General features: G+C 57.6%; 1 protein-coding gene across 2 annotated transcripts in view; it reads right to left on the bottom strand.

Annotated features, from left to right (window-relative positions):
• Nucleotides 1–23,947, bottom strand: part of LOC122542048 (host cell factor 1-like) — a 51,773-nt gene that overhangs the window by 20,962 nt on the left and 6,864 nt on the right. The window contains exons 2-14 of one of the 2 annotated variants that reach the window (XM_087985244.1): nucleotides 23,601–23,749; nucleotides 22,269–22,429; nucleotides 19,543–19,751; nucleotides 15,935–16,019; nucleotides 14,798–14,904; nucleotides 14,446–14,625; nucleotides 10,573–10,935; nucleotides 9,755–9,927; nucleotides 8,629–8,820; nucleotides 7,136–7,354; nucleotides 5,756–5,860; nucleotides 3,302–3,533; nucleotides 1,404–1,546 (exon numbers count right to left, since the gene is read on the bottom strand). In XM_087985244.1, coding sequence (XP_087841370.1) covers nucleotides 1,404–1,546; nucleotides 3,302–3,533; nucleotides 5,756–5,860; nucleotides 7,136–7,354; nucleotides 8,629–8,820; nucleotides 9,755–9,927; nucleotides 10,573–10,935; nucleotides 14,446–14,625; nucleotides 14,798–14,904; nucleotides 15,935–16,019; nucleotides 19,543–19,751; nucleotides 22,269–22,429; nucleotides 23,601–23,749 — 2,318 coding nt within the window. Of the gene's footprint in view, nucleotides 1–1,403; nucleotides 1,547–3,301; nucleotides 3,534–5,755; nucleotides 5,861–7,135; nucleotides 7,355–8,628; nucleotides 8,821–9,754; nucleotides 9,928–10,572; nucleotides 10,936–14,445; nucleotides 14,626–14,797; nucleotides 14,905–15,934; nucleotides 16,020–19,542; nucleotides 19,752–22,268; nucleotides 22,430–23,600; nucleotides 23,750–23,947 lie in introns of those variants that run through there. The other variant, XM_087985245.1, reaches the window with a different exon arrangement.

Genomic DNA, 23,947 nt, shown 5'->3' with positions numbered 1-23,947 from the left:
ATCATGAGGCAGGAACAGGCCATTCGGCCCCGCTGACGTGAACACACCCCACCCGCCACCACCGTTCTCCCTCACTGGCCTTTGGAACACAAGCTGGTGTGAACACAAGCTGTCAGGAAGCTCTGTGCCCACGAGCAAGCAGGCTACTTTCACATTCTGTAAACAGTGACAGTGTACAGGACAGCGTGCCCCACACACGTCTCCCTCCCCCACCTCCCAGCGCCTGTATCCAGTCCCCCGACCCACCCCCTACATATCCAGTCCACTGTTAAACATGCCGGTACAATTCCCCTCAAACCCCACCCACCCCGCGGGAATGAGGCTGTTGGAGGGGCAGAAATCTGGAGGATGTTGCAAAGCGATGACCTGGGGGTGTTGGGGAGGGGGAATTGTTTGATGGCGTTCGCACACTGGGCCCTCAATATCACGCGACGGCTGATACAATCCAATCGTGGGATGCAGGACAAACGTCATTTCTTGGGAGCAAGGAAGGACGGGGGGAGGAGCTGGGGAATGATTGGGGACGCGATGCACCGTCAGCAGTGAGAGTTTGAGGGGGGGGGGGGGTGGGTTAGAGCGTGAGCCGAAGTGGGAGCCGCAGCCGTGGGAACTGTTCTCCTTGGAGTACAGCCAGGAGGTGGGTTTTTAAAAACAGCTGGCGAAACACTGTGGGGACACTGGTTCAAATCCTACCAGAGTCGAGAGTGTGGTGCTGGAAACACACAGCAGGGTCAGGCAGCATCCGAGGAGCAGGAGAATCAACGTTTCAGGCAAGAGCCCTTCATCAGGAATCTTTCCAGGGAAACCGGTGGCGTTTTAACTGCAATAACAATGGCACAAACTACAGGCTCCTCAGGAGCAGTGACCGCTGCTGATCACTGGGAGAAACCCAGGGATATCTCTTCTCGGAGGACATCAGTCATTCCCCCAGTGTAGCGACAGGCTTCGATTCGCAACCATCCTCCGACACTGCCCCGGCAGGGCTCTCGGATCAAGGGGGCAGTCAGGGAGGGTGGCAAACATTGGCCAGCCAACCGAAGAATACTGGACACGAAGAGGAGCCAGCAACAGAGAAGGAAAAGGCAGGAAACACCGCGTTTGAGAATAAGCTCCAACGGAATCTGGAAGGTGCCGCCTGAAAGGGCAGGGGATCCAACAGAAACCATCAGAGGGAATCTGAGCAGAAAGCCTCGTGGTGGGGGGCTGTGAAGTGGTGTGGGAGTGGGGTTAACTGGATAACATTTGAAGCGAGTAATGATGGGTAGGACGGCCTTTTGTGTTCCGACTTTCTAACTTAAGCTTCCACATTCTGCACCGTGCGCGCACAGCCGTGTCACACTCACCCCCGTCCTACTTGCAGGCCCCACGACCCCAAGCTGCTCTGTTCCACTGCGGGCACTAACCTGTGTCAGCCCCTGCTGGCTTGTTCCTCCGCTGATCTTTGGCACAGCGGTGATGATCTTGGCGGGGCTGTTGGTGCCCGTTGACATCACCTTGGTGGTGAAGATGGTGATCGGAGACTTCATGCCAGTATTGCTCGTGACCCCTGGGGTTTAAAAACACAGCGCCGGGTGGGTTAGGCAGTAGGACAGACATTGGACAAAGGCGAGACTCTTCCTCCACTCCCTGCATCAAACATGGCTGCTCGCAAACGGGCAGCTCACTCACCCATCATCTACAATCAGACGGACAGCAATTTGCTGAAGAGCCCCGTGTGCGCTGGCCATTCCACCACCAGCCAACTTGTCATCACCAGACGGGCTGGCAATGTGGCTCACCAACTACTGGGTCTCATCCAACAAGGAACCTGCCACTCATCGCAAGCGTTGTTTACACAGCTGCTTAGGCAAACAACAGGAAAAGGCACTGAGGAGCCAGGACTGGTCAGGGATGGGGGACAGTGTACGCGATTGAGATGCAGACGGCAACAAGGAATCCATTTCTCTGTGAAACGATGAGCACTTATGGACAGCCAAGGACTCCCGCCAGCCAGTGTACAGTCCCTCGATCAACCTCTCACCCAGCAGGTAGCTTACAAGGTGGCATTTGTATGCTGGAACAGCAAATGGAAGGTTAGCTTTTGTTGCCAAGAGATGAAAGCAATGACACTAAATTAAGATGTCCTTTCTGGAACCGATGATGCACACCAGCTCTGGCAGTGCCCACCAGTCACAGAGGACCTCCAGTGTACTCATGGGCACCAATACACCCATATTTCCTGGTGCTCAGAAGAAAGGACAACCCCATTGAGACGAGAGACATTCTTTCACATCTGGGCAGGGTTTAAGTGCTGAGAGGCAGTAGGGTGGCGAGTCCAGGACACGGTGTGCTGGCAGAAAAGGGAGTAGACATCCCTCCTCTCAGAGGGGCACGTGATCCTTCAATACTGTCCAGCCCAACTAACACCAAGTCACTCACTACACCCAAGGTCGGGAAGTGGACAGATTGCTGGGAATTCAGGGACGAGGCAGGAAGGTGCAGTTTTTGAGTCACACATCACAGAAACAGACCCTTCGGCCCATGCCGACCATAATCCCAAACTGACCTAGTCCCACCTGCCTGCACCTGGCCAGTACCCCTCCAAGCCTTCCTATTCATGGACTTAGGCCAAATGACTTTTAAATGTAACTGTACTCACTTCCTCAGGAGATTCATTCCACACATGAACTACGCTGTGTAAAAAAAAACACTGTCCCTTATGGATTTTTTACATCTATCGCCTCTCACCTTGAAGATATGCCCCCTATTCTTGAAATCCCCCCTACCCAGGGGGAAAACACCCGCCATTCACCTTACCCATGTCCCTGATGATTTTATAAGGTCACCCCTCAGACTCTGACACTCCAGTGTCCAGAGTTGAAAAATGTGGTGCTGGAAAAACACAGCAGGCCAGGCAGCATCCGAGGAGCAGGAGAATCGACGTTTCGGGCATAAGCCCTTCTTTAGGAATGAAGAAGGGCTTATGCCCGTAACGTCGATTCTCCTGCTCCTCGGATGCTGCCTGGCCTGCTGTGTTTTTCCAGCACCACATTTTTCAGCTCTGGTCTGCAGTATCTGCAGTCCTCACTTTCTCCCACTCCAGTGTCCAACGTAATACAAACCCTCTATTCTCGGGAGCAGCCAGCCTAGTCTGGACTCTCTGTAGCTTCAATACTATCTTCCCAATATGTCCCAGCTGCCATACTCTTTAGTCTCAGCAGTGAAGGCAAGCGCCTTAACTACCTAAAGCTCAAAGGGCTGAACTGCCTGTCCAGGCCAGTCTTTCCAAGTGGGTGCACTCACAAGAACTCGCAAGCGTTACCTGCTGTCCCCTGCTGAGCCATTAGGGCTGAGACAGGAATGGTCTTGATGATGGTAGTGGTGCCTGGTTTGTTGGTGGTGTTGGCAGACATGCTGCTGATGCCCAGGATGGTGGGTGGTTTGGCGGCAGCTGCTCCTCCGGCCTGCGTCGTGGTGATGATGGTGGTGGGCTTGCCGTCAGCAGACGTCACCAGCTTCAGGATGGTGGCACCTGGGGGGAGGGGGCCTTTGGTCTGTAATATCCGCCACATGGCACCGTCGCCCAGGGAGAAAACACGCCGTTAGGATCCAGGTGAGAACCGGCAAATCAGAAACATCCATAGCTCGGAGGGTCGGAGCTGAGGGTCAGCGCAGAGGGAGCGCCGTGCCAGAGGGTCAGCGCAGACGGAGCGCCGGGCCAGAGGGTCAGCGCAGAGGGTGCGCCGGGCCAGAGGGTCAGCGCAGAGGGTGCGCCGGGCCAGAGGGTCAGCGCAGAGGGAGCGCCGGGCCAGAGGGTCAGCGCAGAGGGAGCGCCGGGCCAGAGGGTCAGCGCAGAGGGAGCGCCGGGCCAGAGGGTCAGCGCAGAGGGAGCGCCGGGCCAGAGGGTCAGCGCAGAGGGAGCGCCGGGCCAGAGGGTCAGCGCAGAGGGAGCGCCGGGCCAGAGGGTCAGCGCAGAGGGAGCGCCGGGCCAGAGGGTCAGCGCAGAGGGAGCGCCGGGCCAGAGGGTCAGCGCAGAGGGAGCGCCGGGCCAGAGGGTCAGCGCAGAGGGTGCGCCGGGCCAGAGGGTCAGCGCAGAGGGTGCGCCGGGCCAGAGGGTCAGCGCAGAGGGTGCGCCGGGCCAGAGGGTCAGCGCAGAGGGTGCGCCGGGCCAGAGGGTCAGCGCAGAGGGTGCGCCGGGCCAGAGGGTCAGCGCAGAGGGAGCGCCGGGCCAGAGGGTCAGCGCAGAGGGAGCGCCGGGCCAGAGGGTCAGCGCAGAGGGAGCACCGGGCCAGAGGGTCAGCGCAGAGGGAGCACCGGGCCAGAGGGTCAGCGCAGAGGGAGCGCCGGGCCAGAGGGTCAGCGCCGAGGGAGCGCCGGGCCAGAGGGTCAGCGCAGAGGGAGCGCCGGGCCAGAGGGTCAGCGCAGAGGGAGCGCCGGGCCAGAGGGTCAGCGCAGAGGGAGCGCCGGGCCAGAGGGTCAGCGCAGAGGGAGCGCCGTGCCAGAGGGTCAGGGCAGAGGGAGCGCCGGGCCAGAGGGTCAGTGCAGAGGGAGCGCCGGGCCAGAGGGTCAGCGCAGAGGGAGCGCCGGGCCAGAGGGTCAGCGCAGAGGGTGCGCCGGGCCAGAGGGTCAGCGCAGAGGGTGCGCCGGGCCAGAGGGTCAGGGCAGAGGGAGCGCCGGGCCAGAGGGTCAGCGCAGAGGGTGAGCGCAGAGGGTGCGCCGGGCCGGAGGGTCAGCGCAGAGGGTGCGCCGGGCCAGAGGGTCAGCGCAGAGGGGGCACTGTGCCAGAGGGTCAGGGCAGAGGGAGCACTGTGCCAGAGGGTCAGGGCAGAGGGAGCACGGTGCCAGAGGGTCAGGGCAGAGGGAGCACTGCGCCAGAGGGTCAGTGCAGAGGGAGCACTGTGCCAGAGGGTCAGCACAGAGGGAGCACCGCGCCAGAGGGTCAGTGCAGAGGGTGCGCCGTGCCAGAGGGTCAGCGCAGAGGGTGCACCGTGCCAGAGGGTCAGCGCAGAGGGGAGGGAGCACCGTGCCAGAGGGTCAGCGCAGAGGGTGCGCCGTGCCAGAGGGTCAGCGGAGAGGGTGCACCGTGCCAGAGGGTCAGGGCAAAGGGAGCACTGTGCCAGAGGGTCAGGGCAGAGGGAGCGCCGGGCCAGAGGGTCAGGGCAGAGGGTGCGCCGTGCCAGAGGGTCAGGGCAGAGGGAGCACTGTGCCAGAGGGTCAGCGCAGAGGGAGCGCTGTGCCAGAGGGTCAGGGCAGAGGGTGCGCCGTGCCAGAGGGTCAGCGGAGAGGGTGCACCGTGCCAGAGGGTCAGGGCAGAGGGTGCGCCGTGCCAGAGGGTCAGCGGAGAGGGTGCACCGTGCCAGAGGGTCAGGGCAGAGGGAGCACTGTGCCAGAGGGTCAGGGCAGAGGGAGCACCGTGCCAGAAGGTTGGCACCAATGGAGCACCGTGCCGGAGGGTCGGCGCAGTGGGAGGCTTGAATTGTCAGTAATCTAGAACCCCACCTACCCACCCGTATCAGGGCAAGAAATTCCTGGGTGCGGTGACTAGAGGATGATAAAAGCGAGGTGTTTCACAGCCCCTACCAAGCCTCAGATTTGGGGTGTATCAGTTCCGTCCTGAACCATTAACCTTGCCTTTCTCACAGCGGGGGGCCCACTCAGAGCAGTGACTCCTCACAATCGCCTCAGTCACTGGCCGGGAGTGTACCGTACAGACTCCCCGGTACAATCGCTACCCTGCCATTGGCAGTACTCCCCCACCCCCACCGTGCTCTCTCACCTGGATGTACTGGGTAACTGGGCTGGACGTTGCCTGACCCGTCACCACTCCCGACTGGACTGGCTTGGTCTGAACTAGGGAGACCATCTTCCCCAGGCTGGAGATCTGCACAGAGCGGGGTGAGGAGGAGGAGGAGAGATTGAGAAAGATCGCACACACACACACACACACACACACACACACAGAGAAGACATTGTCAGACAGGGACTGGCCACTGACAGCACCATTATCCGTGCCTCAGTGAAGCCTGGCAGTGGGCGATGGTGCTCCCTGCACCCACACACACCTGGGTCCTGAGGGGCATCGTGACAATAATGCCGAGGGACACGTTAAACACGCGCCTGGACACGGAGCGCAGGAACAATCGATGCTGCTGGCACGGAGGCCCAGTCCACACGGGGTGGGGTGGGTGGGATATGTTTCAGGTAGAATACGCAAGTTCACCAAACAAGAAGGGGAACAAGAGTGGCCTCGTGTTCCTGTGTAACAGGCTGGAGGAGGAGGGGGGCTGAATGGCCTCCTGTTCCTGTGTAACAGGCTGGAGGAGGAGGGGACTGAATGGCCTCCTGTTCCCTGTGTCACAGGCTGGAGGAGGAGGGGCTGAATGGCCTCCTGTTCCTGTGTAACAGGCTGGAGGAGGAGGGGGCTGAATGGCCTCCTGTCCCTGTGTCACAGGCTGGAGGAGGAGGAGGCTGAATGGCCTCCTGTCCCTGTGTCACAGGCTGGAGGAGGAGGGGCTGAATGGCCTCCTGTCCCTGTGTAACAGGCTGGAGGAGGAGGGGACTGAATGGGCCTCCTGTTCCTGTGTAACAGGCTGGAGGAGGAGGGGGGCGAGTGGGGTAGCTGACTAAGGGACAGCCTGGCATCAGTGGACAAAAAGTGAGTGTTCAGATCAATCCGTCCCGAACGCACAAGTTAATCCCTACGGAGCAAAATATGTGGCAGGGATTGGAAGCAGGGATTGGAAACACATGACGTTTACTCAATAACTCTCCCAATCAGTAGGGGACTGCGGAGCAGGGGGAAGACAGAGAGAGAGAGAGGAGAGAGAGAGACAGAGAGAGAGAGAGACAGAGAGAGAGAGAGACAGAGAGAGAGAGAGACAGAGAGAGAGAGAGACAGAGAGAGAGAGAGACAGAGAGAGAGAGAGACAGAGAGAGAGAGAGACAGAGAGAGAGAGAGACAGAGAGAGAGAGAGACAGAGAGAGAGAGAGACAGAGAGAGAGAGACAGAGAGAGAGAGACAGAGAGAGAGAGACAGAGAGAGAGAGACAGAGAGAGAGACAGAGAGAACGATACAGACAAATGAGTGAGTGGGAGAGTGTGAGAATAAGGAGAGCGCGAGCGAGGAGAGACAGAGACACACGATGGTGACAGTTACCAGTGCACTCCCTCCTGCCATGGAAATGGGACTCTTCACCAGTGTGATGGTTTTGGTCACACCTCCCACCACCGTGGTGACCACCTGGGCCTGCTGAGCCACCGTCACCGTGCCCGACTTGTGGACGGTGATAATCGGCCGCATGGACGTTCCCGCTGTGCTCGAGGTGCCAACCTGAGCAGCTGCAGTCTTCAGCATCCGGGTGGCCGGGTTACTCACCTACAGCCAGAGAAACCGGGAAGTATCAGAGTCAACTGGGGGGGGGGTGGGGGGAGGGAAGAGAGAGAGGGGGGGGAGGAGAGAGAGAGGGTGGGGGGGGGGAGGAGAGAGAGGGGGGGGGGGGGAGGAGAGAGGGGGGGGGGGGAGGAGAGGAGAGGGGGGGGGAGGAGAGAGGGGGAATCCTGCAGCGAGTCACTCCCTCCTGACTCCCCCCCCCCCCCCCCCCCAAAGCCCTGTCCCACCATCGACAAGGCACAAGTCAGGAGGGTGAGGGAATACTCCCCACTTGCTCTGGACGGTGCCAGCTCCAACAACACAGTGCAGGGACAGAGCAACCCCACCCCCCACCACACTCAATCGACACACTGACCCCCCACCTCCACTCACTCACTCCCTCCACCCCCCCCCACACTCGATGGTCACACTGAGCCCCACCTCCAACCCCCCCTCCCTCCAGCCCCGCCACAGAGGGACAGCAGTGTGTACCGTCTACAAGACACACTGCAGAGACTCACTGAGGCTCCTCCGACAGCACCTTCCATACACCCACCTCTACCCCCTGGAAGGACGGGGAGAGCAGATACAGGGGGGAACACTACCCCCTGAGGGGGCAGCAGATACAGGGGGGGGACACCACCCTCTGAGGGGGCAGCAGATACAGGGGAACACCACCCCCTGAGGGGGCAGCAGATACAGGGGGGGAACACCACCCTCTGAGGGGGCAGCAGATACAGGGGAACACCATCCCCTGAGGGGGCAGCAGATACAGGGGGGAATACCACCCCCTGAGGGGGCAGCTGATACAGGGGGGGAACACCACCCCCTGAGGGGGCAGCAGATACAGGGGGGGAACACCACCCTCTGAGGGGGCAGCAGATACAGGGGGGAACACCACCCCCTGAGGGGGCAGCAGATACAGGGGGGGAACACCACCCCCTGAGGGGGCAGCAGATACAGGGGGAGGATTACCACCCCCTGAGGGGGCAGCAGACACAGGGGATGAGGGAAACACCCCCCCCCCCCCGGGAATTCCCCTCCCGATCAGGAATGATATGGGCCGTTCCTTCAGTGTCCTCGAACCCCCTCCCTCACGGGGCACCGTGGGGGGGGGTCTCCCTACACCACACGGGGTGGGGGGGGGGGGGGGGGGTGAGGTTTGCTGCTGGTCAAGGGGCGGCTCACCACCACCTGTTCATGGGGGGGTCAATAAGGGATGCTCCTGTCGCGGATAAATGCTGATGCCGGCCCAGGCTGACCAACACAGCGGCACTCACCATGATGGGGGAGGATGCCACCTTGACAGTAGCTGGCAGCGTGGAACCGGGAGCGACGGCCACCGTCTTGATCATGGTCGAGCCGGGCACGCCGAGCACGGTGGAGATGGTGGTCGGAGGGATCTTCTGCGTGGCCGCTGCGGCAGCCGCCAGTGCTGCCATCCCACTCATCTGCGTCGCGCCTCCGATGGTCTGTGGGGCCAACCCCAGGAGCGACATCGCTCGGGTCACTAACTCCTGCGACGGTTCCCGCCCCGCGCTCGTCAGGACCCGATCGCAAGAACGCCAAACCTTAAAAAGGGAAACCGCGGCGGCACTGAGGGCTTTTGCGAGTTGGGCACTGACGGGGAGAGGTGCCCGACAGGGTTCACACTCAGGCAGGAATTAAGCCAGCTCCAATCACCATGGCCGCAAGATCAGAACGAGAAAGGCACTGAGAGTTCCTCTCGGGGGGGGGGAGGTGACAGGCCTGGGGAGGACACACAGCCGAGATATTCGAGGGAAATGGAATGGGACTGCGGTCGTTTTCCTCAGGAGAGATGGGGCTGGTTGTGTTGACGAGTACATTTCACTGATCTGAAAGGTTGGGGACAGAAAGACTTAGCCCCCGAGACGGAGACAAAGGGGTGGGGGCGGGGGGTGGGGGAGAGGCGGACAGAGGGAGGGAGGAGAATACGGCTTCAAAGGTGAGTGGCGACTGGGAGAGACGCCGTTTTATTTCCGTGGTCAAAGTCACTGCTGGAGCAGCTCAAGTGGGAGACAGACGCCCCCCGCCTACCCAGGCCCAGCAAGGTGGAAAACAGAAACCTCCAGGAGTCGGATACAAGATCAGGAAACTCGGATCAGAGCAGAGAGCTCCTCCCGGGAAGGCAGGGACATTGGTGTCCTCGATCGTGACCTGAATTTTCCAAATATTAACCGTTAGTTTTGTACTTCAATGATTACTGCAACAAAACTAGGTGCTACATGAATGCAGGTCCATCCTAGGACCTGGCTGTGTTGCTATGACAATCGGCCACGCAGACACAGAGATTACTGGGGGCAGGAGGTGGCTCTGAACCACTGATGGGGCCAGCGAATGTTCACCAAGGTGCCTACAATGTTGAGATTCCCACATACAACTCACCATGCCCTGGCTGCCCTGGGCTGACACTACCATGTGGACTCCACTAGACAGCGTTGTCACGGGGACCGGCACCTTCCCCTGGTTCCCTGTTGGCTGCACGGCGATCAGGGAGCTCCCACTCGACAGGACGGTGGGCGCCTGAGGAGAGGCCACCCGCAGAACGGCCGTCGGACCTGGCAGGGAGAGAGAAACTGAGGGGAGAGCTCAGGGCACCCGCTACCCCGGCACCTCCTCCAGCCCCTCCCTATCTCAGGCACCCCCTCCAGCCCCTACACCCCCTCGCTACCCCGGCACCTCCTCCAGCCCCTCCACCCCCTCCCTATCTCTGTCCCCTCCTCCAGCCCCTCCCTATCTCAGTCACCTCCTCCAGCCCCTACACCCCCTCGCTACCCCGGCACCTCCTCCAGCCCCTCCACCCCCTCCCTATCTCTGTCCCCTCCTCCAGCCCCTACACCCCCTCCCTATCTCTGTCCCCTCCTCCAGCCCCTCCACCCCCTCCCTATCTCTGTCCCCTCCTCCAGCCCCTCCACCCCCTCCCTATCTCTGTCCCCTCCTCCAGACCCTACACCCCCTCCCTATCTCTGTCCCCTCCTCCAGCCCCTCCCTATCTCAGTCACCTCCTCCAGCCCCTACACCCCCTCGCTACCCCGGCACCCCCTCCAGCCCCTCCACCCCCTCCCTATCTCTGTCCCCTCCTCCAGCCCCTACACCCCCTCGCTACCCCGGCACCCCCTCCAGCCCCCTACACCCCCTCCCTATCTCGGTCACCTCCTCCAGCCCCTGCGACACCCTCGCCCACACAGCAGCCACCATCTCACCTTGCGCCCGGGCTCCGGTGGTGGTAGGGGCCGCGCCCCCCAGCAGTGTCTGCGGAGGGGCCAGCGAGGAGGCGGGAGACGCTGTCACCGGCGGTGAGCAGGGCACGGCAGCTCCCGGGGGCAGTGGCAGCAGCGAGCTGCCCACCTGCTGGGGGGAGGGGGCGGCCGAGGCAGGGGCAGGGCTCTTGGGTTGCCCGGCAGGCACCGAGGGCAGGGGCTGGGAGGCTGGAGTCACAGCCGGGATGTCGTACTTCTGCAGCTGCAGCAGGTAGGCGTCGGCGGTGGGCACGGACCCCCAGCTCACCTCCAGCGAGTTGGTGTTGGCACGGACCAGCTGTACCCTCGATGGCGCTGGAGGCTTCTCTGCAAATAAAGACCCAGAGAGGGAGCTTTGGTTAGATTCGTTCATCTGCAATACCCTGGCTGGCATGGAGAGGTGCCCGTCTGACCCCTTGCATGACTCTCTCTCTCTCCACCTACCCCCAGGCCACCTGTTGTCTGGACTGGACTTCTTGTCGTCATGTGTCTCTAAGTCATGGAGATGTACAGCTTCAGTCCAACCTCTCCAGGCCGTCCAGATATCCCAACCCAATCTAGTCCCAGCTGCCAGCACCCGGCCCATGTCCCTCCAAACCCTTCCTATTCATATACCCATCCAAGTGCCTCTTAAATGCTGCAATTGTACCAGCCTCCACCACTTCCCCAGGCAGCTCATTCCATACACGTACCACCCTCTGCCTGAAAAAGTTGCCCCTTAGGTCTCTTTTATATCTTTCCCCTCTCACCCTAAACCTATGCCCCTCTAGTTCTGGACTCCCTGATCCCAGGGAAAAGACTTTGCCTATTTATCCTATCCATGTCCCTCATAATTCTATAAACCTCTATAAGGTCACCCCTCAGCCTCCGACGCTCCGGGGAAAACAGCCCCAGCCTGTCCAGCCTCTCCCTGTAGCTCAGATCCTCCAACCCTGGCAACAACTTTATAAATCTTTTCTGAACCCTTTCAAGCTTCACAACATCTTTCCGATAGGAAGGAGACCAGAATTGCACGCAGTATCCCAACAGTGGCCTAACCAATGTCCTGTCCAGCTGCAACTCCTGTACTCAATACTCTGACCAATAAAGGAAAGCATACCAAACACCTCCTTCACTATCCTATTTACCTGCGACTCCACTTTCAAGGAGCTATGAACCTGCACTCCAAGGTCTCTTTGTTGTGTGCAGTACAGGCCAATCATACTGTACAAAGCTCAAACGGTGATTGAACAGAGCGAGGAGTACCACGTCCAGCACACTGAAGGATTTTTGTTTTCCTTTTCTTTATTCATTCACGGGAGGTTGGCGTTGCAGGTTAGCCCAGCATTTATTGCCGGGAGGACAGTTGAGAGTCAACTGTATTGCCGTGGGTCTGGTGTCACTTGTAGGCAGTTTCCTTCCCCAGAGTAAGCCAGATGGGTTTTTCCAAAAACTGGCAACAGATTTATAGTAGTCTAATTCCAGATATTTCTGAATTCAGATTTCACCACCAGCCATTGTGGGATTCGAACCCGGGTCCCCGGAACGCTGAATTAACAATGCAGCCATCATACCACTATGCCATTGACCCACATAAGGTGGTGTACAAAAGGAAGATCAATGTTAGATTTGAAATTTGAGCGGTCTAATAACAGCAGGGAAGCAGCAGCTAGCTCCTGAACTGGTCGGTGCGTGCTGAAGCTTCTGTATCTTCTGCCTGATGGGAGAGAGCGTTACTGGGGTGGGGTGGGGAAGTTTGATGATATTGGCAGCCTCTCCGTGGAAACAGGAAGTGTAAATGTATTCCATGGAGAGAAGGCTGGCGTCCGCGATGGTCTGGGCTGTGCATACCATCTTCTGTAGTTTCTGGGCAGAGCAGTTGCCGTAGCAGGCTGTTATGCACCCGGGCAGAATGCTTTCTACGGTGCACCTGTAAGAGTTGGCGAGGGTCCTTACGGTCACGCCGAATCCCGTAAGCCTCCTGAGGAAGAGGTGGGGTTGTTGGGCCCCCCCTTCACCATTGTGTTTACGTGGGAGGACCAGGCTCCAAGGGCCTCTTGACCCATGCCTGTATGATAGCGTTTGCTTACTGGAACTCATCGAGATGACACCATCCGCTGTGGCGGGATTTAAACCCAGGTCCCCACGATATTATCCGAGTCCCTGGACTAAGAGTCCAGCCATAAAGCCACAACGTCATCGCCTCCTCAATTCACCTCAGGTGCCAGTTAATCACAAGTTTGCTGCATTGAAGTTCGACAGGGTAAAGTCAGAGATGCTTCCACTTATGGGAGGGGGACCAAACCAAAGGCTGAACTCGTGGATGACAATCACCACTAAATTCCTTACAAGTGGAATCACAGGTAGACAGGATGGTAAAGGCAGCGTTTGGAACACTTACCTTTATTGGTCAGTGCACTGAGTATAGGTGTTGGGAGGTCACTTTTGATTCAATTCTCGTCTCCCTGCTATGGGGAAGGATGTCGTGAAGCTTGAAAGGGTGCAGAAACAATTTACAAGGATGTTGGAGGGTTTGAGCCTCGGGGAGAGGCTAGGGCTACTTTCCCTGAAGCATTGGGGACTGAAAGGTGACCTTATAGAGGCTTATAAAATCATGAGGGGGCATGGATAAGGGCGAATAGGCAAAGTCTTTTTCCTTATGGTAGGGGGACCCAAAACGAGAGGGCAGAAGTTTAAGGCAAGTGGGGAAAGATTTTAAAGGGATCTGAGGAACAAAGGTTTCACCCAGAGGGTGGTGTGTGTGTGCGTGTGTGGAATGAGCTGCCAGAGGATGTGGTGGAGGCTGGTACAATTACAGAATTTAAAAGGACGGGTATATAAATAGGAAGGGTTTAAGGAGGATACGGGGTAAATGCTGGAACTAGATTTATATAGATTGCCTGGTCAGCATGGATGATTTAGACTGAACGGTCTGTTTCTGTGCTGCATAAGTATAACCTTTCACTTTCTTGCTAATGGAGAATCTACCTACGCCTGCCTTAACAATATTGCAAGTGAGAAGCCCAAGTTAATCCTGGTAAACAGCGAACAGAGCACACACAGTGCCTGTCGTGTCCTCAATCAGGCAGCTCTGCTGGTAACTTTTCTCCCTCTTCAGCATGTTCTCAATTGGACCTTAGCCAATTGCTGACGGGATGAGGACACTGCCGACCAGACTGGCATTTGCTGCTCCATGAAGTGAGTGCCCTCCTCGGGCCGCTTCAGAGAGAGAGTTAGATTACATTACAATGTGGAGACAGGCCCTTCGGCCCAACAAGTCCACACCGCCGAAGCGCAATCCACCCAAACATTTACCCCTTACCTAACACTACGGGCAATTTAGCATGGCCAATTCACCTAACCACCCGTGTCCCTGTGGGGTCTGGACTCTCACGTAGGCCAGTCCAGGTAAGGACAGCAGAATCCCCTCCTCTGAACAGCATGAATGAAGCAGAGGCGTCTTTGACTACATCTCACTGCCATCAGAGCGAGGTCTGATTCAGAAGCCAGTTGAAACCATGTCAGCCCGTGTGGCACGTGGTAGTGTTCCCCCCCACCCCCCCCCCCCATCCAGGCTGGTGTATGGTCGGTTCAGCATTTACAGGGAAAAGGCGCAAGAGGGGCAAGTCGCTGCTTGAGTGTCTCTACTGAATCGGCTACGTTGTTAGCCTGACATGGCCAAATGCGTGGGAGGCTCACGGCGCAGTCTGCTGCGGCCTGCTGGTCAGAAGTAGCTCAAGGCTGCAGGAGGTTTCGGTGGTGGCGGCTGTGGGTTGGGGACTTGTTAGAGGGCAGATGGAGGATTGTTCGGAGAGTGGAGTGTTAGAGGGAGCAGGGTTGCAGTCTGCTCCTGCCTACCTGTCTCCAGGTACCACAGGTCCTTGCAGCACACCTGATTGTTCCAGGCTTTGCGGTATCCGTCCCTCCCGCTCCAGATGTACAGCCGCGAGTTGATGGCGACCGAGCAGTGGCCTGCACGAGCTCGGGGAAGGTTGTCCTCCTGCGTCTCCATCACAACCGGCTCCCAGGTCATCGTGTCTGTCACAGGGCAAAGCACAACACGTCTCAACGGGGAGCAGGAAAGGTCAGCCAGAGCTGAATCCGGGTGTCGGTACAGCTACGGGAAAGGGGGAAGGTCAGTGCTGGCTGACTGTGGGATTAGGGAAGGGGGCACGATGGAGAGGAGAGAGAAAGCAGCCCCTGTACGTACCCAGATTGAGACAAGCCAACGTGTTGGTGCATTTCCACTCCTTCTCATGAGTGGCTACCTTCACATCTTCCATGACCAACGGGACCCAGCCTCCAAATACATACATTCTGGGGCGGAGAGGAAAAAAAAGTTACAAACTGGGAGAAACAGGTCATTCAGGCCGTCTACTCTGTACTAGCACACCCGCACACACCTCCTTTCCCTTCATTCTCCCTGACCATCCCCCTCCATCCGCAAAACCCACATCATCCTATTGCTTTCTCTCACGTGCACTTATTGAGACTCTCCACCCACAACCCTCCCCACACAATGCTAGCTCTACTCGATTCATTGACATGATCGCCCTCAATGACTGAGTGGCAGGGAGTGCCCCACGCTCCCCTGGGACAGGGGATGGACTGCTGAGTTCAAGACGACTGACCTACCACATACTGGGCAGAGGGGACACCCCCTCAGTCAAGTATATCACACTCTACAGGTGTGTAAGGGGTTTGCACTGAGTGCCCTCGAGCAGAGCTTAGCTCTGGCTCCTCCCTGGCCTGGTTGGGGAGGGCCACTCTCCCTGTCGTTCAATGGGGGCATTTGTCACGAGGTGATATCCCACTCTAGCTGGTCACTCTCGCTCAGGGGGGAGGGAGGATGCAGGGGCAGGTGCAGTCCTCATTGCTTCTTACAGCCAGATGGGGAGACACGACCATGTCTTCCTGCTGCTCCGAGTGTATCTTTTTAAAGGGACTGCTCCCCAGTCCAGTGGCGGAGAGTGGGTGATGTGGAGCAGCAGGGTGTTGGCCGAGGAAGGAGATATGGCTACTCTAATCTGCAAAGCCACACGACGACAAATGGGACTCTGCCAACCATTACTCAGCCTCTACTTTATGTGCAGCACGTAGGGTCACAAGTGAATGCGCCCGAACCCCAATGCTATTTCACCAAGTGCGGGCCAAGTGAAACTCGAACCAACAATATACCCCAAGCCCGGGGTCAAACCCAACGGCTTTATAATAAACAGAGGTGGAGAGATGTCAGCATCTCGAGTCAGGTGAGGGCTGATCTACAAGGAGGGAGTAAAGTGGTAAAAATAAACAGGCACACTCGCAAAGTTGTTCATTCTCAAGGAGAGCAGGCTGTTTCACTCACTTATTGCCGATTACGGTAGCCGAGTGCAGACTCCGTGGGAGTGGGGAAACACCATTCACGTTCGGTTTGTTCCACGTTAGTGTATCTGGAAGATGGCAGGCAAAATCAAAAAGGGATCCGTCTCTTTAGGCTCAGACTCTGCCCCCCGACAAACACTCCCAGAGCAGGTTAGGGAACCGGGTGTGATACAGAGTAAAGCTCCCTCTACACTGTCCCCCCGACAAACACTCCCAGAGCAGGTTAAGGAACCGGGTGTGATACAGAGTAAAGCTCCCTCTACACTGTCCCCCTGACAAACACTCCCAGAGCAGGTTAAGGAACCGGGTGTGATACAGAGTAAAGCTCCCTCTACACTGTCCCCCTGACAAACACTCCCAGAGCAGGTTAGGGAACCGGGAGTGATACAGAGTAAAGCTCCCTCTACACTGTCCCCCGACAAACACTCCCAGAGCAGGTTAAGGAACCGGGTGTGATACAGAGTAAAGCTCCCTCTACACTGTCCCCCGACAAACACTCCCAGAGCAGGTTAGGGAACCGGGTGTGATACAGAGTAAAGCTCCCTCTACACTGTCCCCCGACAAACACTCCCAGAGCAGGTTAAGGAACCGGGTGTGATACAGAGTAAAGCTCCCTCTACACTGTCCCCCTGACAAACACTCCCAGAGCAGGTTAAGGAACCGGGTGTGATACAGAGTAAAGCTCCCTCTACACTGTCCCCCCATCAAACACTCCCAGAGCAGGTTAAGGAACCGGGTGTGATACAGAGTAAAGCTCCCTCTACACTGTCCCCCCGACAAACACTCCCAGAGCAGGTTAAGGAACCGGGTGTGATACAGAGTAAAGCTTCCTCTACACTGTCCCCCGACAAACACTCCCAGAGCAGGTTAAGGAACCGGGTGTGATACAGAGTAAAGCTCCCTCTACACTGTCCCCCCATCAAACACTCCCAGAGCAGGTTAGGGAACCGGGTGTGATACAGAGTAAAGCTCCCTCTACACTGTCCCCCCATCAAACACTCCCAGAGCAGGTTAGGGAACCGGGTGTGATACAGAGTAAAGCTCCCTCTACACTGTCCCCCCGACAAACACTCCCAGAGCAGGTTAGGGAACCGGGTGTGATACAGAGTAAAGCTCCCTCTACACTGTCCCCACGACAAACACTCCCAGAGCAGGTTAAGGAACCGGGTGTGATACAGAGTAAAGCTCCCTCTACACTGTCCCCCGACAAACACTCCCAGAGCAGGTTAGGGAACCGGGTGTGATACAGAGTAAAGCTCCCTCTACACTGTCCCCCCATCAAACACTCCCAGAGCAGGTTAAGGAACCGGGTGTGATACAGAGTAAAGCTCCCTCTACACTGTCCCCCCATCAAACACTCCCAGAGCAGGTTAAGGAACCGGGTGTGATACAGAGTAAAGCTTCCTCTACACTGTCCCCCGACAAACACTCCCAGAGCAGGTTAGGGAACCGGGTGTGATACAGAGTAAAGCTCCCTCTACACTGTCCCCCGACAAACACTCCCAGAGCAGGTTAAGGAACCGGGTGTGATACAGAGTAAAGCTTCCTCTACACTGTCCCCCGACAAACACTCCCAGAGCAGGTTAAGGAACCGGGTGTGATACAGAGTAAAGCTCCCTCTACACTGTCCCCCCGACAAACACTCCCAGAGCAGGTTAAGGAACCGGGTGTGATACAGAGTAAAGCTCCCTCTACACTGTCCCCCCGACAAACACTCCCAGAGCAGGTTAGGGAACCGGGTGTGATACAGAGTAAAGCTCCCTCTACACTGTCCCCCCGACAAACACTCCCAGAGCAGGTTAAGGAACCGGGTGTGATACAGAGTAAAGCTCCCTCTACACTGTCCCCCCGACAAACACTCCCAGAGCAGGTTAAGGAACCGGGTGTGATACAGAGTAAAGCTCCCTCTACACTGTCCCCCGACAAACACTCCCAGAGCAGGTTAAGGAACCGGGTGTGATACAGAGTAAAGCTCCCTCTACACTGTCCCCCTGACAAACACTCCCAGAGCAGGTTAAGGAACCGGGTGTGATACAGAGTAAAGCTCCCTCTACACTGTCCCCCCGACAAACACTCCCAGAGCAGGTTAAGGAACCGGGTGTGATACAGAGTAAAGCTCCCTCTACACTGTCCCCCCGACAAACACTCCCAGAGCAGGTTAAGGAACCGGGTGTGATACAGAGTAAAGCTCCCTCTACACTGTCCCCCCGACAAACACTCCCAGAGCAGGTTAAGGAACCGGGTGTGATACAGAGTAAAGCTCCCTCTACACTGTCCCCCCGACAAACACTCCCAGAGCAGGTTAAGGAACCGGGTGTGATACAGAGTAAAGCTCCCTCTACACTGTCCCCCCGACAAACACTCCCAGAGCAGGTTAAGGAACCGGGTGTGATACAGAGTAAAGCTCCCTCTACACTGTCCCCCCGACAAACACTCCCAGAGCAGGTTAAGGAACCGGGTGTGATACAGAGTAAAGCTCCCTCTACACTGTCCCCCCATCAAACACTCCCAGAGCAGGTTAAGGAACCGGGTGTGATACAGAGTAAAGCTCCCTCTACACTGTCCCCCCGACAAACACTCCCAGAGCAGGTTAGGGAACCGGGTGTGATACAGAGTAAAGCTTCCACTACCCTTTTAATTTCAAAAAACATTCCCTCTACTCGGTTAAAACTGAAAGTAAAGCTCCATCTACTTTGTTCCCATCAAACACTCCCAGGGACAGGGACAGCACAGGGTTAGATACAGAGTAAAGCTTCCTCTACACTGTCCCCCATCAAACACTCCCAGGGACAGGGACAGCACGGGGTTAGATACAGAGTAAAGCTCCCTCTACACTGCCCCCTATCAAACACTCCCAGGGACAGGGACAGCACGGGGTTAGATACAGAGTAAAGCTCCCTCTACACTGTCCCCCATCAAACACTCCCAGGGACAGGGACAGCACGGGGTTAGATACAGAGTAAAGCTCCCTCTACACTGTCCCCATCAAACACTCCCTGGACAGGGACAGCACGGGGTTAGATACGGAGTAAAGCTCCCTCTACACTGCCCCCATCAAACACTCCCTGGACAGGGACAGCACGGGGTTAGATACGGAGTAAAGCTCCCTCTACACTGTCCCCATCAAACACTCCCTGGACAGGGACAGCACGGGGTTAGATACGGAGTAAAGCTCCCTCTACACTGTCCCCCCCATTCAAACATTCCCGGGGACAGGGGGGGTTAGATACGGAGTATACCTCTTTCTACACTGCCCCTCATCAAACACTCCAGGGACAGGGATAGCATGGGGTTAGATACAGAGAAAAGCTCTCTCTACATTGTCCCCCATCAAACACTCCCAGGACAGAGACAGCATGGGGTTAGATACAGAGTAAAGCAGCCTCTACACTGTCTCCCCCCGCCCCCGCCATCAAACACTCCCAGGGACAGGAACAGGGGTTAGCTAGAGTATAGCTCTCACTATTCTGTCCCTGGCCAGGGAAAAGATGAATCGGTGAGAGTTCGGAGGGACGATGTAAGGACAGAAGCTCTTTTCATGTTCGCCTGCCCATGGAAGCCATACACTCAGTGAAAGCACCTTCCCCTTACCGATGTCCAATGTCCAGAGGTCTCCGAGCCTGCAACCGCTCATGCCTCCATAGATGACCAACTTGGATTTCTTCAGAGTTTTCTCGGTGTAGATGATGGCGGTGTGAGACTCCCGTGGGGGGGGCAGCACTCCGTAGGTGATGGGGTTGTCCCAGCTCAGTACCCCCGAGCCGGGCCTCAGCTCCAATATGTAAACATCGTTCAGATAACTGTAGTGGGACAGAGGGAGGGGGTGGAGGGAGGCGACAGAAGGTAGGAGCCGGGCAAGGTACGCGGGAACAGGAAGGGAGCGGGAAGGGTACGAGACGGCAACACCGGCAGAGAAAAAGAAAGTGGAGGGAGGGGAAGAAAGAGACATGCAGGTGCTTTAGCCACACTGAGAAGCAGTGACAGAAACTAAACTGATGCTGAAAGGGAACAGAAAGATGGCAAGGTTTCAGCCCTGTTCCCTGCAGTACACCCCTCCGACCATGGTCTCCTGGCCAGTCTGCATACCTCGCGGTGCCTGCAAAGCTCTGCACCTTCGCATCACAAACCCCATAGCCTTCCACCTGCTGGGTTCAGTGCTCCATCCCAACACCCTGACTCTCGGTAGGTTCCCGTCCAGCTGAAATGACCAGCCTTCACTCGCTGGTTTTAACAGAGACTCACAAAATTGAACACTACAGTGAGGTACGGGAGGAGGAGGTGAGACGGGCAAATGACCCAAAGACTGATCAATGAATATCAACTGTCAAACTTGCAGCACATTCAAATTCATTCAATTCCTCGGTCTCTGTAATCCTCATTCAGCCCCTACACCGCTCCCTATCTCTGTCCCCTCCTCCAGCCCCTACACCCCCTCCCTATCTCTGTCACCTCCTCCACCGCCTACATCCCCTCCCTATCCCTGTCCCCTCCTCCAGCCCCTACACCCCCTCCCTATCTCTGTCCCCTCCTCCAGCCCCTACCCCCCCCTCCCTATCTCTGTCCCCTCCTCCAGCCCCTACACCTCCTCCCTATCTCTGTCCCCTCCTCCAGCCCCTACCCCCCCTCCCTATCTCTGTCCCCTCCTCCAGCCCCTACACCCCCTCCCTATCTCTGTCCCCTCCTCCAGCCCCTACACCCCCTCCCTATCTCTGTCCCCTCCTCCAGCCCCTGCACCCCCTCCCTATCCCTGTCCCCTCCTCCAGCCCCTACACCCCCTCCCTATCCCTGGCACCTCCTCCAGCCCCTACACCCCCTCCCTATCTCTGTCCCCTCCTCCAGCCCCTACACCTCCTCCCTATCTCTGTCCCCCCCTCCAGCCCCTACACCCCCTCCCTATCCCTGTCCCCCCCTCCAGCCCCTACACCCCCTCCCTATCCCTGTCCCCTCCTCCAGCCCCTACACCCCCTCCCTATCTCTGTCCCCCCCTCCAGCCCCTACACCCCCTCCCTATCTCTGTCCCCTCCTCCAGCCCCTACACCCCCTCCCTATCTCTGTCCCCTCCTCCAGCCCCTACACCCCCTCCCTATCTCTGTCCCCTCCTCCAGCCCCTACCCCCCTCCCTATCTCTGTCCCCTCCTCCAGCCCCTACCCCCCTCCCTATCTCTGTCCCCTCCTCCAGCCCCTACACCCCCTCCCTATCTCTGTCCCCTCCTCCAGCCCCTACACCCCCTCCCTATCCCTGTCCCCTCCTCCAGCCCCTACACCCCCTCCCTATCTCTGTCCCCTCCTCCAGCCCCTACACCCCCTCCCTATCTCTGGCACCTGCTCCAGCTCCTACACCCCCTCCCTATCTCTGTCCCCTCCTCCAGCCCCTACACCCCCTCCCTATCCCTGTCACCTCCTCCAGCCCCTACACCCCCTCCCTATCTCTGGCACCTCCTCCAGCCCCTACACCCCCTCCCTATCCCTGTCCCCCCCTCCAGCCCCTACACCCCCTCCCTATCCCTGTCCCCTCGCCCAGCCCCTACACCCCCTCCCTATCTCTGTCCCCTCCTCCAGCCCCTACACCCCCTCCCTATCCCTGTCCCCCCCTCCAGCCCCTACACCCCCTCCCTATCCCTGTCCCCTCCTCCAGCCCCTACACCCCCTCCCTATCTCTGTCCCCCCCTCCAGCCCCTACACCCCCTAGCTATCTCTGTCCCCCCCCTCCAGCCCCTACACCCCCTCCCTATCTCTGTCACCTCCTCCAGCCCCTACACCCCCTCCCTATCCCTGTCCCCCCCTCCAGCCCCTACACCCCCTCCCTATCTCTGTCCCCCCCTCCAGCCCCTACACCCCCTCCCTATCCCTGTCCCCCCCCTCCCGCCCCTACACCCCCTCCCTATCCCTGCCACCCCCTCCAGCCCCTACATCATCTCCCTCCTCTCCACATTCTGTGCTCCTTCAATTCCAAACGTCTGTGTATCCCACAATTCCAATCGTTCCTCCAATGGTGCTGGTACTTCATCTCTCCTGAGTTTCAAAGCCCTGGAATTCCCAACCCAAGCAACTCCGCCCCTCCTGCCCCGCGCCTCTCTCTTTCTCCCTGCTTCCCTCCACCTTTAAAAACACATCCCTTTGACTGAGCTTTCTACTCCTCGCCCCGAACCTCCCGATGTGGCTCAGGGTCTGATTTATTAATGATTTACACTCCTGCGATGCATCCCGTGAGGCGGGGGGGGGGGTCTCTCCTATCAACGTTAAGGGCACCACTCCGAGTGAAGGCCTAGCGTAAAGCCCACGCACACTCGGCTTCCTCCTCACACATCCTTCCTTACCGTGGAATGTTGTTCTTGGGATCCTCGCTGTCATTGGCCAGGCCTCCAAACAGGTAGCATTTATTCCCCACCAGGGAAAAGCTGTGACCTAGGCGTGGACACGGCAACGACCCATTCTTGGGCGGTTTGGGCTTCAGTTTCTTCCACTCCCACCGGCTGGCCTGTGCAATGAGAAAGGGAGGGTGGTGACTCCGAGAGCAAGGCTTTGCTCGTCTCTCCCCCTTCCTGTTTTACCTCCACCTCCCGTCCGCGCCTCTTTAACTGGCAACCCCACATGCAACGCAAAGACTTCTTGCGCGTGATCAATTCCCAAACTCAGTTCAGTCATTTCTGAAAAGAACCCAAAAATTAGGATGAGGAAAGACTTCACCTCTCTCCCGATGACACAACCTGGATTATCTGTCACAACTTATAAAGTAGTCTTTGCGTTCAAAGCCGAATTAAACACCACAGTAGCTCCTGCCGAAGTGAGGGAAGGATTACAGCTACATAGGAGACAGAAAGAAAAGGATAGACAGAATGTGTGGGAGTGGTTCAAGACACATAGGTGGGGAAGGTGCTAGGGAGAGAGCATAATGGAGAGGGAGACAGAGCATTGGGAGTAGTGAAGGGGGGTTATGGGGGAGGTGGGCGCGAGTGACAGGGAGGGCAACAAGCAGGAGGGGATGACGGAGGTGGGGGGGGGGGGTGGTAGAAGGGCTCAGCAGTTGGCACAGCACCAGGGACATGGATTTGATTCCAGCCTCGGGCAACTGTCTGTGTGCAGTTTGCACATTCTCCCAGTGTCTGCGTGGGTTTCCCCCGGGTGCTCCGGGTCCCTCCCACACTCCAAAGGGGTGCAGGTCGTGCTAAGTTGCCTGTAGTGACCAGGGATATGCAGGCGAGGTGGGTTATGCAAGGTTAGGGGTGAGGGTGGGATGTTCTTCGGAGGGTTGGTGCGGGCTCAACGGGCGGAATGGCCTGCTTCCACACTTCAGGATTGCTATGAAGAGGACACACACACACACGGGCTCCCCCCTCCAGGGGAAGATGTAATCCGAGGGAGATGGATAGAGCGGGTGTCGCTGGACTTGAAACGCTAATTTTCTTTCCGTGACTTCGACCAAGTTTCCCACCTCCAACATTTAGAGGCTTAAAATAAAAAGGAGAGCAAGATTTGGAGGGTTGAGAGAGCAAGGGGAACAAATGCGTGGGGAAAGCGGAGAGGGAGGAGGGAGAAAGACAAACGCAAGTAGAGACAGACCGAGAGACAGTGATAGCCTGTAGATGTGCAGACCAGTCCAACGTATTGAGCAGGCAGGCAGGCTTGCCATTCTACCAGGGGAACAATACCTGCAGTTCAAAGAGATCATTGCTGTACTTTCCATACTCCACCATGCCTCCAAATACCAGCAGACGGGTCCCATCACACACAAAACCGTAGGCAGCACATCCGGGCGGAATGTCACCCCTCACAGCTGGGATGAACCATTGATTCGTGGCTGTGGAGACAGACAGACAGAGAGAGAGAGAGAGAGAGAGAGAGAGACGCAGCATCATGTTAGATCAGCGTTCACCAGCCCACAGACACCAAACTACCAAAAGGGAGGTCCCCGCCATGGCTCCCCCTTTCAGAGCCTTGTCCACCCAGACTGTGCAAGCCCCGACGGGGTGATCACCCTCTCATGCAAGCACAGGGA

The sequence above is a fragment of the Chiloscyllium plagiosum genome, unplaced genomic scaffold (assembly GCF_037043375.1).
Source record: "Chiloscyllium plagiosum isolate Xiang-an unplaced genomic scaffold, Cpla_swu_hap1 HiC_scaffold_51, whole genome shotgun sequence".
NCBI lineage: Eukaryota > Metazoa > Chordata > Chondrichthyes > Orectolobiformes > Hemiscylliidae > Chiloscyllium > Chiloscyllium plagiosum.
Note: the sequence above shows the minus strand (reverse complement) of the source record. Positions and strands in the feature narration are given on the sequence as shown.